General features: G+C 41.7%; 1 protein-coding gene across 4 annotated transcripts in view; it reads right to left on the minus strand.

The window, feature by feature from the left end:
- The window catches only part of trappc9 (trafficking protein particle complex subunit 9), a 371,401-nt gene that overhangs the window by 237,312 nt on the left and 116,151 nt on the right, over positions 1–17,938 (minus strand). For all 4 annotated transcript variants that reach the window (XM_079830150.1, XM_079830148.1, XM_079830149.1 and 1 more), the window contains 2 exons: positions 14,803–14,929; positions 3,962–4,094 (listed from right to left, as the gene is read on the minus strand). In XM_079830150.1, coding sequence (XP_079686276.1) covers positions 3,962–4,094; positions 14,803–14,929 — 260 coding nt within the window. The remainder of the gene's footprint in view (positions 1–3,961; positions 4,095–14,802; positions 14,930–17,938) is intronic.

The raw sequence follows: 17,938 nt of genomic DNA on the forward strand, positions 1-17,938 counted from the left end.
TACAACAAGTGCCAAGATCAAATTGTGTAATGTTGCTGAATCCAGACAGAGATTATAAAGGAAAGAGACAGTGTATAAAGATGAATTGGAGAAATCATAACTCAATATGGTGTCTGTAGTGCCACCTTAAAATTAAAAAGCCAATTGTGTTTTTGATCATTTTCTGAATAATACTAGAACAAGCATGGACATTAACTGGACAAGCCTGAAAAATACATTTCCCCACATGATTTGAGCAAAGAAGCAGTAAAGATAAAATAAACAGCATAAAGCAGTGTAAAAAGTAGTCCATCCCACTCTTGTGCTCTTTTCAAACTCTCCTGAATTCCCATTATTGCTTTCTGAGGAACAGACAGTCCTCGAGAGTAGCTCCAACCCAAATATGGTAACAATTGCATAGGTGTAACGACTAGACATGCTTTCCAAACACATTCTGGTTATCAGATGTTGGAGGATGATGAACTCCATCTGTGGATCCTCTACTGGACACCTGTAAGAACTTGAGGAGAACTGACTACTGAGGAGAATACTTCCACCAAAAATCCCCAAAACACCAGTAGAGAAAACATTCTTGCCTGCAGGGTTTGAGAGTCGAGGAGGATCCGCAGAACATATATTCCAATAATAAGTTACAGCGGGAACAGTAAGAATCCCCCACTCGTCTCAAACACACACAAACCATTTCATCATCTTTACTCTCTTTCCTCCCTCTCACTAGAACTACCTGGTGTCAAAGAGTAACTTAAGGCTGCCTTTTCTTAAGGTGTTAGCACTGGTGCCAGAGGTTTATTTTATTTTTATTATATACACTCTAAAATAATTTTGATTTTGATTTATTATGATTATATATATTATGATTACTACTGTCATATGGCAGTGTTAGCTTAAAGGATTAGTTCACCCCAAAATGAAAATTTACAGACTCTCATTAGGACTCTGGCAGCGCTTTTCTGGATGTATTGTAGCTTTTGGATATTTCTGCCAGAAATCCCAATGAAGAGTCCGTTGCAGTAGTCCAGCCTGGTGGAGATAAAGGCATGAACAAGTTTCTCTGCATCTGGAAGAGCTAGAAGGGGATGGAGTTTGGAGATGTTTCGAAGGTGGTGGAAGGAGGTTTTGCAAATGTGTTTAATGTGGTCATAAAAGGTCAGCTGTGGGTCAAGCCGAACCCCTAGGTTTGTGACTGAGGAGGAGAAAGTGATGACCTGGCCGTCAAAGATGAGCTGGGATATGGGAGAGGAGTGGATCTGATGAGGGGTGCCAACAAGTAGTGCCTCAGTTTCACTGGAGTTCAGCTGGAGGAAGTTGCTTTTCATCCATGCCTTTATCTCCTCAAGACATGTGGTGAGTCGTGACAGGGCTGTGAAGGGGCTTGGGGCAGTTTTGATATAAAGTTGCGTGTCATCAGCATAACAATGAAAGGATAGTCCATGTCTGCTGATGACAGGACCGAGGGCAAGCATGTAAAAAGAATGAATAAGATTGGGCCGAGAACCGACCCCTGCGGAACACCACATGTAACAGGGAGCAGCCTGGACTCACATTCTCCCAATATAGATGTTAATGTCTTTCTTTCTTCAGTCGAAAAGAAATGAAGTATTTTGAAGAAAACGTTGCAAGGTTTTTCGTCATATAATGCTTTTCAGTTGCAACCAAAATGCTGAAGGTCCAAATCAATGCAGTTTCAAAGCGCTTTGATGGGCTCTGCATGATCCCAGATGAGGATGTCTAGGGTCTTATCTAGATCGGTCATTAATTATTATTTTTTTATTTTATTTTAATGAATATACTTTTTAACCTAAATGGCTCATCTTGTGCAGCTCTGAGAGGTACTAAGGATGATGTAATCACGTCGGAACGGTCACGCTAGACGTAGGCAGAAGTACCGCCCCCGTGCTTACAAAGCGCTCGTGTGAAGACTAATACAAACGCCCTTTAGCAAAAAAAAAGGTAAAACAACGATTTATCCCTAATTTTGAAGTTGAAAATTGAGTGTTTTTGGTAAAGGGCGTTTGTATTAGTCTTCACACGAGCGCTTTGTAAACACGGTGGCGGTTCTTCTGCCTACTGTATGTCTAACGTGACCATTCCGACGTGATTACGTCATCCTTGGCATCTCGCACTGCTCGCAGAGCTGCACAAAATGAACAATTTAGGTAAAAAAGTACATTCATTTAAATGTTTTATTTTTTTAAATGACCGATCGTTTCGCTAGATAAGACCCTATTCCTCATCTTGGATCACGCAGAGCCTCTGGAGCCCATCAAAGCGCTTTGAAACTGCATTGATTTGGACCTTCAGCATTTTGGTTGCCACTGAAAACTATTATATGATGAAAACCCCTGGAAAGTTTTCTTCAAAATACTTCATTTCTTTTCGACTGAAGAAAGAAAGACATGAACATCTTGGATGAGATGGGGGTGAGTAAAATATCAGGAAATTTTCATTTTGGGGTGAACTAATCCTTTAAGCAATAACCTTATATTATCCACCTTAAATTAAATGAAACAAATCTTTTTTTTCTTTTTTTTTATCCTTGATCATCTCCAAACAAGGCCACATATTAAGGTCTGGGTAGATTAGATGATAAGCAAACAATCAGTTCTCATAATCAACGTGTTGAATGCAGGAGAAATTGGCAGGAATAATCTGAGCGACTGAGGGCTAAATTGTTATGGCAAAGCGACTGGGTCAGAGGATCTCTGTAACAGCAAGGCTTGTGTGTCGCTCCCGGTCAGCAGTGCTGAGAATTTACCAACAGTGTCCGAGGAGGGACAAACCACAAACCGGCGACAGGGTGTTGGGCGGCCAAGGCTCATCGATGCACGAGGGCAACAAAGGCTATCCTGCCTGGTCCGAGTCAACAGAAGGTCTACTGTGGTACAAGTCACACAACATTTAATGATGGCTATGGGAGGAATACATCACAATCACACAGTGCATCGCACTCTGCTGCATATGTGGCTGTGTAGCTGCAGACCAATCGGAGTGCCTATGATGACCGCTGTCCACCGTCGAAAGCATCGGACAATGGAAGGTCGCCTGATCCGATGAGTCCCGTTTTCTTTTACATCATGTGGACGGCCGTGTACATGTGCGGCGTTGACCCGGGGAAGTGATTGCAGTAGGACGCACTGTAGGACGAAGACAAGCCGGTGGAGGGAGTGTGATGCTCTGGGCAATGCTCTGCTGGGAAACCCTGGGTCCGGCTATTCATGTGGGCGTCAATTTGACACGTTACACCTACCTAAAGATTGTTGGAGACCAGGTAAACCCCTTAATGACAATGCTGTTCCCCGGTATAAGTGGTTTATTTCAGCAGGATAATGCACACATTGTTCAGTGATGGTTTGAGGAACATGATGACGAGTTCAATGTGTTATCCTGGCCTCCAAATTTCCCAGATCGCAATCCAATTGAGCATCAGTGGGATGTGCTGGACCAACAAGATCGATCCACAGCGGCTCCACCACACAAGGGATCTGCTGCTAATGTCTTAGTGCCAGTTACTACTGGCATGAAATAGTGTGCTTTCTTATTCAATCAATAATATATTATACGTTTCAAAGTATCAACGGCATGAATTTTGCGGCAAAACTTTGTTATCCGGTAGGCTGATAAAAACCTCTGCAATCCTGACTCCCAAAACCTGCCAACAGCAGCCAGCCAATCACAACAGATTTCCTGCCAGCACTTTATTTTTGTGTGCAATATGCATCAGGCGGTCCGTGGGCTTTCCATGAGCAATCGGGCATGCTGTCTGAGGCTGAGAATAACCACCTGAGCGCTTCCTCTGATTTGTGACAGCACTGAGCAAAGCGACATCTCTATAAAACTGTGTTTTGCAAGCAAGCTACAGCAACTCAAATATTATCATAAGAGAATGTGATATAATTAAATCGCCTTACTATTATTCTTATTCATTTGTACTATATATTATGAAGAAGAAAAGCGTCTGAACCTCGGTAAGGACGTGCAGAGCTGCAGTCGTGGGAGTGACGGCACCACCTCCACCATACAGCCGCTGCTCTTCACCCCCACCAGACCCTCCAGAAGACAGTCACTGCTCACCCCGAACACAGACGTGTGATACCCTGCACAACAAACAGAGTTGGTAAAAATCATATCTAAAAATGTTGCATAACCACAGACCGCGCTAATAATCTGAAGGCAATTAGAGCTCATTAAAGTCTTCCGAAACACACTCATGATTTGTAGACATTAAGAACTGCTGGAATGGCCATGAAGCAGGGATCAATGAGTTTATCCTGTTTTAATGAGAGGATATTTAGCTGGTTTATTCAAGCAGAGAAACACTTTACTTGTTTTCTAGTTTGAGGCAGACTTGAATTCTGCATTATTACGGCATTATGAACCAGAATAAATGTTTCTCTTTTTTTTGCCTTCACTGGTCTATTGGTTTTGAAAAACTAGAAAAATTGCAGAGAATATTGATGAACTCAAAACCAACCCTATTTACTTACTATTTAATATTAATACCCTATTTACATAATGTACTCAATATTTACTCAAAAATATGTGCTGCCCGTTATCCTAGAGCACAAAACAGAATACATATTCACAAGCCAATGAATTCCCAATTGAAAAAAATCATGATTTCCTCACTGAATATTCAGTTTCAGTTCTGATCAGGGCCGTAACCACCATAGACATTGATGGGGACAAGTCCCCCCCAATAATTAGAAATGGCCAAATTGTCCCCCTCCCCCAATATTTGAAATTATTGCACTGCTCCCCTGCACTCCATTACGCGGCACTCTGTATGTTAGGATGACAAAAAGGTTTAAAAGTTACATTTTAGTCTGGTCTGCCTCAGGTCTAACGGCGCTCGCCAATGTCAAAATGATTGAGATGGCCAATCAAATCAAAGTAGGCGGGGTTTACGTTCTCTTTTGGCTTGTTCACAGTCTTCAAGCGCGTCATTCTATCGCCGTTGCGGGGACTCGATTCTTTCCGGTGAAATCACTAAACAAAATGCACACAATTCAAGATTCAAGATTCAAGATTCAAGAGTTTTATTTGTCACATACACAGTTATATACACAATATACAACTGGCAGTGAAATGTAAACAGGTCCGCTCCATGGACAGTGCAAATAACAGTTACAAGAAATTAAATAGAAATAGAATAAAATTAGAATAAAAAGTATTAACATAAGTAGAATTATAAATAAATCAAGTTAAGATAAAAATAGGAAATAAGATAAAAATAAAAATATAAAAAAAATATGTGGATATGATAAGTGAGATAAACTGTAGACTTAAAAATAAGTGGTTAACATAAAATATATAATATGTATATATAAAGAAGTATAATGTGCAAGGTTTATTACAGGTTGTTACGCAGTAACAATAGGGACGTAAAGTGCAGTGCAATTGCAGTATGTGGATGTTAATGTTAAAAGACTGTATGTTTATGTGTGTGCGGGGGTGAAGTGAGTCACGTGACTGAGTTCAGGAGTCTGATGGCCTGGGGGAAGAAACTCCTCCTGAGTCTTTCAGTCTTTGCCATCAGGCTACGGAAGCGCTTACCAGATGGCAGCAGGGTGAAGTGAGAGTTTGCAGGGTGATTAATGTCTCTGATGATTTTAGTAGCTCTACCTCTGCAGCGTTTGGTGAAGATGTCCTGCAGAGACGGGAGAGCTGAGCCTGAGATGCGCTCGGATAAGCGCACCACTCTTTGCAGGGCTTTGCAGTCGTGACTGGTGCTGTTCCCGTACCACGCTGTGATGCACTGAGTCAGGACACTTTCTATCGCCCCTCGATAGAAAGTTTTCAGGATGGCTGGTGAAACCCTGAATTTCCTCAGCTGGCGCAGGTGGTACAGTCTTTGCCTGGCTTTTTTCACCTGTGTCTGGATGTGTGTAGTCCAGGTCAGATCCTCGGAGATGTTCACACCCAGGTATTTGAAGCTGCTCACTCTCTCTACCGGTGTCCCGCTGATCATGAGAGGGGAGTATGACCGATGCTGTCTCTTCCTGAAGTCCACAATCAGTTCTTTGGTCTTGTTAACATTCAGAGAGAGACAGTTGTCCTGGCACCATGATGTCAGTTGCTCCACTTCGTCCAAGTATGCCGTCTCATTGTTGTTGGAGATGAGACCCAGGACAACAGTATCATCAGCAAACTTGATGATAGAGGTGGAGCTGTGTGTGGACAAACAGTCATGGGTGTAGAGAGAGTAGAGCAGGGGACTCAGCACACAGCCCTGTGGAGCTCCAACACTCAGGGTGATGGAGGTGGAGGTGAACTGGCCTACTCTCACCGCCTGGGGTCTGCCAGTGAGGAAATCTTCAATCCAGAGGCAGAGAGAAGAATTCAGGCCTAGATCCAGGAGTTTGTGTGTTAGCTTAATGGGAACTATGGTGTTAAAGGCTGAGCTATAGTCAATAAATAGCAGCCTGACATAGTTCCCACTTTTGCTGTCGATGTGAGTGAGGCAGGAGTGAAGGACGTGAGAAATGGCATCTTCAGTCGATCTATTGGGACGATAGGCAAACTGAAGAGGGTCCAAAGTGTCAGGAATGGAGGAGCAAATGTTGTTTTTAATGAGTCTCTCAAAGACCTTCATGACTAAAGATGTGAGAGCCACTGGACGATAGTCATTTAGGCAAGAGGGTTTACTGATCTTAGGTACAGGGATGATGGAGGATCGTTTGAAGGAGGTGGGGACAACAGATGTAGCAAGGGACTCGTTGAATATGGATGTAAAGAGCCCTGCGAGCTGATCAGCACAGGACCGCAGAACACGACCTGAAATACCATCCGGCCCAGCAGCTTTCCTGACATCCACACGTTTGAGTGCCCTCCGAACCTCGTCCTCCGAGACAGAGATCACGTGACCGTTGCTGCTCTGAGGGACTCTCTCTGACGCGTCACTCGCCGGAGTCGCGCTGCCGCGATTACCATCAAAGCGAGCGTAGAAAGAGTTTAACTCGTTCACCAGTAACGGATCAGCTCTCACCTCTGCAGAGGATTTAGTTCCAAAAGCACAGATGGTTCTCAGTCCCTGCCACATCCGCCGGGAGTCGTTGAGTTGGAAATGAGATTCCACTCGGTCTTTATAGCGGAGTTTTGCGGCTTTAACGGCGCGCCGGAGGGCGTAACATGAAGCTTTGTACTCCCTCATATCCCCCGTTAGGAGACCGGCATTGTAAGCGGTGGTGCGCGAGTTTACTGCAGTGCGAATTGAACTGTCCACCCACGGTTTCTGATTAGGGAAGGACGTTATAGTTATTGTTTGTGTGGCTTGCTCTGTCAGTGTGTTAATAAAGCAGAGCGCCACTTCTGTGAACTCGCTGACGTCTTCAGAACTCGCGCGGAACATGTCCCAGTCGACGTCATCAAGAGCTGCCTGTAGCGTGATCTCTGAATGGGATGACCAGCGTTTGACTTCCCTCCTCACCGGGGGCTCTTGAACGAGCCTTTGTTTATATTCCGGTGTGAGGAAAATGGCGGCATGGTCCGATTTGCCAAAAGCTGGCTGTGAACGAGCTTTGTAGGCGTTCTTAAACGGAGAGTAGCAATGATCCAGTGTGTTTGCTCCTCGTGTGGGACAGGAGACATGCTGGTGAAAGTTTGGCAATACTTTCTTTAGGTTTGCTTTGTTAAAATCACCCGCGACGATGAAAGCAGCGTCGGGGTGTTTGTTTATGAAGCCGCTGGTCACATCATGGAGGGCAGATAAAGCCAGCCCCGTGTCTGCTTGTGGTGGAATATAAACGGCAGTGGAGATGACCGAGGAAAACTCCCTCGGTAGGTAGAAAGGCCGGCACATGATAGTTAAATGTTCCAAGTGAGGCGAGCAGGATCGCGAAAGAATGGAGATGTTCCTAGGATCGCACCATTTCTTGTTTATCATGAAACACACTCCACCGCCTTTAGATTTCCCGGCCTCGGCTGTTCTGTCCATCCGAAAAACAGAGAAGTTCTCGGACGGCGTCACGGCTGTATCCGGGACCGCTGGCGTGAGCCATGTTTCGGACAGACAATAGATGTTGCAGTCTCTCATGTCCCGTTGAAAACTTATCCTGGCTCTAAGATCGTCCATCTTATTCTCCAAGGATTGGACATTTGCGAGCAAAATGCTCGGGAGAGGAGGACTGAATGCTCTTTTTCTCAGTCTGTTGCGGATCCCAGCGCGTTTCCCGCGGTGTTTTTTGAATCTTCGCCGTCGACTCGAGTGGCCATTGTTCAACTCGGCGTCCCGGCGAATCTCAGATGGAAGATTGGAGAAAGTGTCCTGAAACAGGTCAGTGTAGCGGTAACCAATTTCCAGAAGTGTTTTGCTGTCGTAACAGATCAAAGCAGATGATCCGTTGGAAAAAATAGAGAGTAAAAGAGAGTAGAATAATAAATAAAAGCAAAGTCTTAGCGGAGCGACCTGAACGGCGACCGAGCACGGCGGCGCCATCTTGTAATTGTGTCCATGCTCTTAATATACAATCATTGAACATCTTTGATTTTAATGAAGAAAAAAAAACTATATGAGGGCGGATTAGAACCTGTCACCTTCAACACGGTTAACAAAAATTCTACCACCAGACCACTAACGCCGGTTTAACACTGCACGCGCAGGCAGTGCAGAAGCAGTGCGTATGGAGAGCGGGAGCAGTGCGCGCCCATTGTGCTTTCACACTGCCAGCATTTGTCCCGCGCAGCTGAACCGCGGCTTGTGTATTGCAAATACAGACGATTATTGTCCAATCTGTCACCTTTTTCGGTGTTCTCCTCCGACCTCTGTCTGTCTCGTGCTTTGATTTATGATGGGCAGCATACAGGGAGTGCAGAATTATTAGGCACGTTGATTTTCTGATCATGTTTTTTTTCCAGGCACATTTGACCAATTCCAAACCACAGTAATCCTAATAACTACTATTGATTTAGTATTTAATAATGTATAAGTGATATATAATTGTTCATGAAGGCTAGACATGAAAATCACCTTATATTCAGGTGTGCAGAATTATTAGGCATGTTTTCTTTTACAGATAAATTGAGCCAAAAAAAGAGATTTAACTCAGACTGAAAAGTCAAAAAGTATTAAATGCCCATGAGAAGGATGCAATACTAATGCAATACTAGACATTGCAGTTAAGGCGTGACCATTGGACAGTGAAATGCTCTTTGGGTCAGCAGGATCTGACAAAAACAGGTGGTGAAGAAAAGACACCTGTTAACTGCAAAAGAATTAAGAATTAAGGTGAAGAATTAAGGGTGAAACCATCAGGAACCCTTTAGTCTCCAGCGCCACCATTTTCTAAAGCTGCAACCTACCTGGAGTCTCCAGAAGTGCAAGGTGTCAGGATCTCAGACTTCAGTTAGGTAGAGAATCCTAAAAAATTACCCCCACTAGATAAGAATCACAAGCTGAAGTGTTGTAAAATACATGAAGAAGGTTTTTTTATAGGCTTTATTTTTAGTCCATCTCTGCAAAACGGACTTCAGGATGGACTAAAATGAACTCCCAAAACGTACTGCCAGATTCTGGAAGATGAATTCTTCAAACAGTGGTACTAGAGGATGTGGTGCTGGTCCTTCAAGAGTCATTCTCAACCTATCTGTCCATAAAGCCTATAAAAAAACCTTCTTCATGTATTTTACAACACTTCAGCTTGTGATTCTTATCTAGTGGGGGTCATTTTTTAGGATTCTTTACCTAACTGAAGTCTCTGAGATCCTGACACCTTGCACTTCTGGAGACTCCAGGTAGGTTGCAGCTTTGGAAAATGGTGGCGCTGGAGACTAAAGGGTTCCTGATGGTTTCACCCTTAATTCTTCACCTTAATTCTTAATTCTTTTGCGGTTAATAGGTGTCTTTTCTCCGCCACATGTTTTTGTCTGACCCTGCTGATCCAACGAGCATTTCACTGTCCAATGGTCACGCCTTAAAGCAGCACTAGGTAACTTTTGCTCTCGGGCTCCCCCTACAGTTGTGAAACAGTATTGTCCTCTACTACTGTCGTAAACTGTCATTCTACATCAGCGGATGCATCGCACGTGCATTTGTTGACATGACAACTATGATAGCCCTGAACACTGCCGGAGTTCACATGCAGGTGTTCTGCTTGCGTCGCGTGTGAAATGTCTTCGTACAGTGGCATATGTTTCAGCATGTCGTATGAATATAATTTCATGGGTTTTATTTTTTTCAAACGCCAAATGATCGCGATGTTCACGTTTACAAGCCAGCGTCATTATAGTAGCCTAGTCTATTGGTTCCCGTTTTACAGAATCTATATGATACTTCAGTTCAATGTTTGAGTGGTAGGTAACCATACATCGTCAATATTATAATATCAAGCTACCCTAGATGAATCTGCAAATTTGAAAAATCGATTTGCATTATAGCTTGAGGAAAGACAAATAAACAAATATCACAGACATGTTAGGTATCCTAAAATATGATTTTGTATGTATTACCAGTCCTTCCAGAAAAATGCGGCTTTTTTTTGTGATTGTTGCGGGCAAAAATCCTTGATTATGCGGCACGTTTTCTTAAAAAATGCGATGAAAAATGCGGGATATTTATGCAATTTTATGCGATAAAATTGCGGGAACTTGCAAAAACTGCGGTTTGATGAGAGAGAAAAAAAGCACTACATCACAGAAAGTGCTGGAATATTTAAGTTCTCATCTTGTTTTATTGAAGACCTTAATAATGGCTCAAATTTACAAAACATTTAGTCAATCAAGTTCAGTAGCTTTACAAAAGGAATATGCTACAACTTCTGAAAAAATTAATAAATAACTTCCTGTTTTACAGATGTCGCTATACAAAACAGACATTTGAGTGCTTCCAATGCACAAAGTGCAATCTCTTAAAGGGTTAGTTCACCTAAAAATGAAAATTCTGTCATTAATGACTTCCCTTTATGTTGTTGGACACAAATTAAGATATTTTAGTTGAATTCCGATGGCTCAGAAAGGCCTCCATTGGCACAATGTACACTTTCAAGACCCATAAAAGGTAGCCTACTAAAGACGTCGTTACGAAGTCCATCTCACTACAGTGGTTCTACATTAACTTTATGAAGCGACGATAATAGTATTGTGTGCAAAAAAAACTAAATAACGACTTATATAGTGATGACTGATTTCAAAACACAGCATCATGATGCTATGAATCATCGAGTCGATTCATGATTCGGATCGCGTGTCAAACTGCTGAAATACGTGACTTTGGCGATCCAACCCGCTGAATCGACTCATTGATTCATAACGCTTCAAACCGCTAAATCAACTCATTGATTCATAACGCTTCAAACCGCTGAATCGACTCATTGATTCATAACGCTTCAAAGCTTCATGATGCTGTGTTTTGAAATCAGTCAGCACACAGGGAAACTGCTTTGCTCTTTTGCTGTTATTTTTGTTGGCCAATGGGAGTTTGTGCTTCATCATGGTTTCACCGGTATCTATGGTTTCTCCACAGGGTTTGAAGCTTTTCGATGACGTTCGCGTCGGGTAATCACGTCACTTCAAAACGTTCCCATGGCAATAGGCGGAAATGGCGGCTCTTGTGTGAAGTAAACGAAAATTTTTCAACTTTCTGCTAATATATATGACTTTTTTTGCAACGAAAATGCGGGGATTATGAAATCATGATAGCCCCGCATATTTTGCACGCGGAAATAGGCAATTTATGCGGCGAAAGTGCGGCGTATTTGAAAAAATGCGGCCCCCGCATGAATATGCGGACTTTGGCTGATTATGCGTTAAATCACACGATCGCATAATCGCGTTTTTCTGGAGGGACTGTATTACGTATTTTCTTGCAAGAATGTAGCCCCTCCTCCTCCAGCTCACGCCAACGAGCAAACGCTGGCCCAATGTTGATCCTCGTCCTGCCTTTAATCCGATCACTTTCTCGTTTCCTCTTTTTGCTTTCCTCCGACAAAACCTTTGCTTTCTTATTTTTCTGTGCTGCTTCGGCCATGACTATAACATTTGGCAAACAAATGATAGTTTGGCTCACACGTCCGAATTTAAGGAAGTGGGGGTGGGGGTGGAAGTGACGTATATGCTGTAAAGCAGTCGAATTTTGTAGTTCTTTTTTTTCTCGGGTTACTACCCGAAACCCGAAGTTTAAAAGTACGATTAAAAACGATACAGACCCCGTCAGGCTATGGCAGACGTGTCATTCAACCTATTGTAAGTCGATGATTCATCACAAGAGTTTTGAAAATATATTATGAAGGTTGAAAAGTTACCTAGTGCTGCTTTAACTGCAATGTCTAGTATTGCATTAGTATTGCATCCTTCTCATGGGCATTTAATACTTTTTGACTTTTCAGTCTGAGTTAAATCTCTTTTTTGGCTCAATTTATCTGTAAAAGAAAACATGCCTAATAATTCTGCACACCTGAATATAAGGTGATTTTCATTTCCAGCCTTCATGAACAATTATATATCACTTATACATTATTAAATACTAAATCAATACTAGTTATTAGGATTACTGTGGCTTGGAATTGGTCAAATGTGCCTGGAAAAAAAATATGATCAGAAAATCAACGTGCCTAATAATTCTGCACTCCCTGTATATCTGCTGAGATTGCGACCGTGTTCCCTTCTGTCCCAAACACATATGCATATAACATGCTGTATATAGGTAGTTTACATGATAAAAGTAAACTTAAAGTTAAGATATGCCTCTAGTTTTAATCATTTAAACGGGCCTTTGAAGTTTGGGCAAACATTTCTGGCAGTGTTTTCGTGTATTTTATAAATTTTTTCACAGAGCTGGATGTTATATGGTGATTGTGAAACACACGGAACAGTTCACTACATGATTTCATGGTGAAATTTGTTATTTTTCATGTAAATCAAGAACAATCCACTTTAATTCAGCGTGAGCAGCGCCGCAAAAATAGACTCGGCCGCGAAACGACTTCTGCTCTGCTCCTGCGACGCGCTGCCACCTCTGCGTGCGGTGTGAATGCTCTAAAAACTGTTAACATGGGCGCCGCTGCTTATGCTCTGCGAACGCGTGCAGTGTGTGAAACCGGCCTAAGGAATTTTAATGTTAACAATGGATCTATGTATTTATAGCCTGACGTTGTCATACTCAATTCTAGTCAGAATATGAGTCTGATACTGCTCCATTGGGCTGTGATTATGGGGGAGTGTTTCAACCGAACCAGGAAAGACCTCAATTGTATAGACCTACAACCAATTAGAGCAACGGAGCGACGCATAACCTTAGTTGTCAAATGTCAACAGAACTCAACTGCACACTGTGTTGCCAAGTCCGCGGGCTATTTTTTCATGTCCGCGGGTTGAAGCGACCCCAATTATGTGATATACAGACCCAGGAATGTGAATTTTTAGCCTGGATGCCAGCCGAACTTAGCCCCGCCCACAACATTTGAGTTTGGGCAGTTCGATCTGGACTTGATCCGTAGAGGAGTAATTATGCCCAAACAGAAACTATTCGGACCAATGAAATTGTCGGGCGGGCTTTAGACGATGATGGACAGATGATAAACAGTAACGGAATCATCCACGTCATCAAAGAGCGCTTGGGTTGAATTTGTTCTAATCCTAAACTGAGAACTTGTTCGTATATGCATTCACCTTTACTATTTCTCTCAGAAATGATGATCGTGTTGGTAAGTACTCTGTGTATCCTTAAATTCTTTTTTTACAAAACCGGCAACGATCGTTTACACTCATCTTTTTCTTCTAACGTAATTTATTCCAGTGTGCGTGCAGACAGGGTTGCCAAATTTTTACAACAAAACCCGCCCAATTGCTACTCAAAACTAGCCAAAAACAAGTCCAATAGCTTTCCGGGGGGGTTCTCCGGATAAAAAATGGCATTTGGGGGGTAAAATATTTGTTACTTTGGCAGGCCTGCCTGCTAAAATGCGCATTCCTGGGTCTGTATATCACATAATTGGGGTCACTTCAGCCCACGGACATGGAAAAACCTGCGGACTTGGCAACACAGTGTGCAGTTGAGTTCTGTTGACATTTGACAACTAGCGTTATGCGTCGCTCCGTTGCTCTGATTGGTTGTAGATCTATCCAATTGAGGTCTTTCTTGGTTCGGTTGAAACATGCCCCATAATCACAGCCCAACGGAGCAGTATCAGACTCAAATTCTGACTAGAATTGAGTATGACGACGTCAGGGAAGCGAATTTTAGCAGGCAATCCTGCCAAAAAAACATATTTTACATATTTTAAGAAAAAGATGAGTGTAAGCGATCTTTGCCGGTGTTGTAAAAAGAATTTAAGCATACACAGAGTACTTACCAACAAGATCATTTCTGAGAGAAATAGTAATGGTGAATGCATATGCGAACAAGTTCTCCGTTTAGGATTAGAACAAATTCAACCCAAGCGCTCTTTGGTGACGTGGATGCTTGGGTTACTGTTGATCATCTGTCCATTATGGTCTAAAGCCCGCCCCGACAATTTCATTGGTCCGAACAGCTCATGTTCGGGCATAGTTGCTCCACAACGGATCAATTCCAGACCGAACTGCCCGACATCAAATGTTGAGGGCAGGACGAAGTATGCTTGGCATCGAGGCTAATGTATTTATTCACTAACAGGAAGAATCTTGAGAATAACGATATATTTGACGCAAATTAGTGAAAATATTATTTGCAAAAGTCCCAAAATTATTACTTCCCAACTAGAATTAGACCTAGAATTTCGATAACTGTTCTGTTTCTTTATGCCTTATAAAAAAATTTTACGGTTACGGCCTTTGTTCTGATTATTCTCGTGTTACGTTAAGTTAAACTGCAGCGAGTGTTGTGACACTCACCGTTGATTGTGATGTTGCCTGCGGTGCGTGGAACTCCAACCAGAGTCACCGGATAGAGGCCAGACTCCGCTGGCAAAGACAGAGCGGCAGGAAGGGACTCAAAATCTACACCTGCTGTCAACAGACCCTGATGAACACAAACACACAGTGTATATACTGGTCAATACACATGGGTAAATATATAGTGGTAATGATATTTGAATGCTCTGCTTAATATCTCCTTTTTTTGTTCCATGTAAGAAAGAACGAGTAAATAATGACTATATTTGCATTTATTTTATTATTTTCAGGTTAATACCAATAAATAAAACAAAAAAATAAATAAATAAATAATACAGAAAACAAAACACTTTTAACAAACCAAATCTTAATACAACACAAATAAAAAACTTAACACATAAACAAATGAATAAACATACGAATAAATAAATACTAACACTGTGAGGGAAAAAAGCCTGTATTATATTCTTTCTTAACATAGTAAATTGTGTAAATAATAAAGTATCGCTGCTGAGCACCTGAGGAATTTAGTGTTTAATGTTCTCTCTCTTGACTTTGGTGTTTTCTCACTAAAAGGAAAAATCCTTCAATCTCCAAAAAGGTGATGATTAACATAAAACAGCACGTGACATTTTCACAAGGCAGCACTTAGGGATAGCTCACCCAAAAATGAAAATTCAGTCATTAATTACTCACCCTCATATGCACATTTGAGCTTCTCAAGAACCAATGAGATTTATTCTCGTGTTACGCAGCACGTTTGAGCTTCTGCAAGAACCAATGAGGTTCATTCTCGTGTTTTACGCATTACGTTTGAGCTTCTACAAGAACCAATGAGGTTCATACTCGTGTTTTACGCATTACGTTTGAGCTTCTACAAGAACCAATGAGGTTCATTCTCGTGTTACGCAGCACGTTTGAGCTTCTACAAGAACCAATGAGGTTCATTCTCGTGTTTTACGCATTACGTTTGAGCTTCTGCAAGAACCAATGAGGTTCATTCTCGTGTTTTACGCATTACGTTTGAGCTTCTGCAAGAACCAATGAGGTTCATTCTCGTGTTACGCAGCACGTTTGAGCTTCTGCAAGAACCAATGAGGTTTATTCTTGTGTTACGCAGCACGTTTGAGCTTCCTCAAGAACCAATGAGGTTCATTCTAGTGTTACGCAGCACGTTTGAGCTTCAGCAAGAACCAATGAGGTTCATTCTAGTGTTACGCAGCACGTTTGAGCTTCCTCAAGAACCAATAAGGTTCATTCTCGTGTTACACAGCACGTTTGAGCTTCAGCAAGAACCAATGAGGTTCATTCTCGTGTTACGCAGCACGTTTGAGCTTCTGCAAGAACCAATGAGGTTCATTCTCATGTTACGCATCACGTTTGAGCTTCAGCAAGAACCAATGAGGTTCATTCTCGTGTTACGCAGCACATTTGAGCTTCTGCAAGAACCAATGAGGTTCATTCTCATGTTACGCATCACGTTTGAGCTTCAGCAAGAACCAATGAGGTTCATTCTTGTGTTACGCAACACGTTTGAGCTTCTGCAAGAACCAATGAGGTTCATTCTTTTGTCTTAGGGTAGCACATTTGAGGTTCATCAAGAACCAATGAGGTTTGTTCTTGTGCGTCAAGCAGGTTCTGCTGAGCTTCTGTTTATGTTCGCTAATCAATGTTTATATGTTAATTAAATCTGTTAATCTGTTCATCATATATAGTGATCAAGTCTCATCAGAAAATTTGGACTTAACCGCTAATTTATATGGTTTTCGTTTTACGATCTCTTTATGAACTCTTTTAAGCGTTAAAGTCGTAGTTGTGTAGCTTTCAATGGAGAGACAGAAATCGCTCAGATTTCATCAAAAAGATCTTCATTTGTGTTCCGAAAATGAACGGAAGTCTTGCGGGTTTGGAACGATGTGACATAATTAATGACAGAAATTTCATTTTTTGGATGAACTAAACCTTTAAATCCTTCAGTTCAACTGAAAACGTTTATTTATTAAATACCACTAAAATAATAAAAACACATATCATTAAATCCTATTAGAAAATATTTTGTTTGGCATTTTGTGGGGGCAGAATACACAGTGTTTTACAGTTTGATGCTTTTTTTACGCTAGCTGAAAAGCCAGAAATAGATCAATGAAAAAAACACTGGTGACAGACCAAGGTTTGAGATATATATATAATTTTTGTTTTCTTTCTCTGCTCCTTTTTTTTAAACATCATATAATCAATCATCCTGATATCCATCTGATATGTAGGAGATGAAATCACTCCCAGCATGCTCTCTCCAATACCCACGGAGAAAATTGCTCTTGTTCACAGAACTACAAAGAAAGGAACCGGCGTTAGCAGAATCACAGCGGCTGATGCGAGCGAGAGACAGAGACAGATTGAAAACCAGCCGCTTGCACCTTCAGCGTGGAGGTGAGGGCCCATTATTACTATACCTCCAGAAGTCAAGCTGCTCTCCGCCGAGAGTTTTCCCGCTTTCTATTCATACACGAGACGACATTCAGACTCCATCAAATGTGCTTTATGGGATTTTTATCATATTAGCCTGAATGAAATCATTAAGCTCTGGACTCAATAGGAAAAGAATCGAGAAAGAGGATTTTCCATTTCTCCTGATATTCGGTCCGCTCAGTGTCCAACTTCTCCAACTACATGAAACTTTTCTATCTATCCAATGAGAACTTAATGCTAACGCAACTTAGCATTGCGCTAGTTGCGTTCGGCCTTCCGGTTTGGCAGGTAAAATATTATGTATTTATAAATGAACCTCACGTTTTAAAAATCTTCCCAGTCTACTGACATTTGTTATGACATCTGCTTCCTACATTACAATGCTCATGATAACTTCCGTTAACTCTACAATAAGTAAATCTACTTCATCTACTTCACTCTTCGACAGCGATGCCATAGAAATATACAGAGCTGCAGCAAAAACAGACAAAATTCTAAGTTTCTCTGCATATGATCAATGCAAATCACACTGTGATGACATGGATTCATGTATGTATGTAGACTGTACGATGATGACACCTATTGAATCGTTTCCTACAACACAAGTTAGTATAGAAGCATAAAATGTCATCAGCATTTTGCTCTACTAAACAAATAGAGCAAGATG

Source organism: Gobio gobio (genome assembly GCF_949357685.1).
Source record: "Gobio gobio genome assembly, chromosome: 11".
Taxonomy (NCBI): domain Eukaryota; kingdom Metazoa; phylum Chordata; class Actinopteri; order Cypriniformes; family Gobionidae; genus Gobio; species Gobio gobio.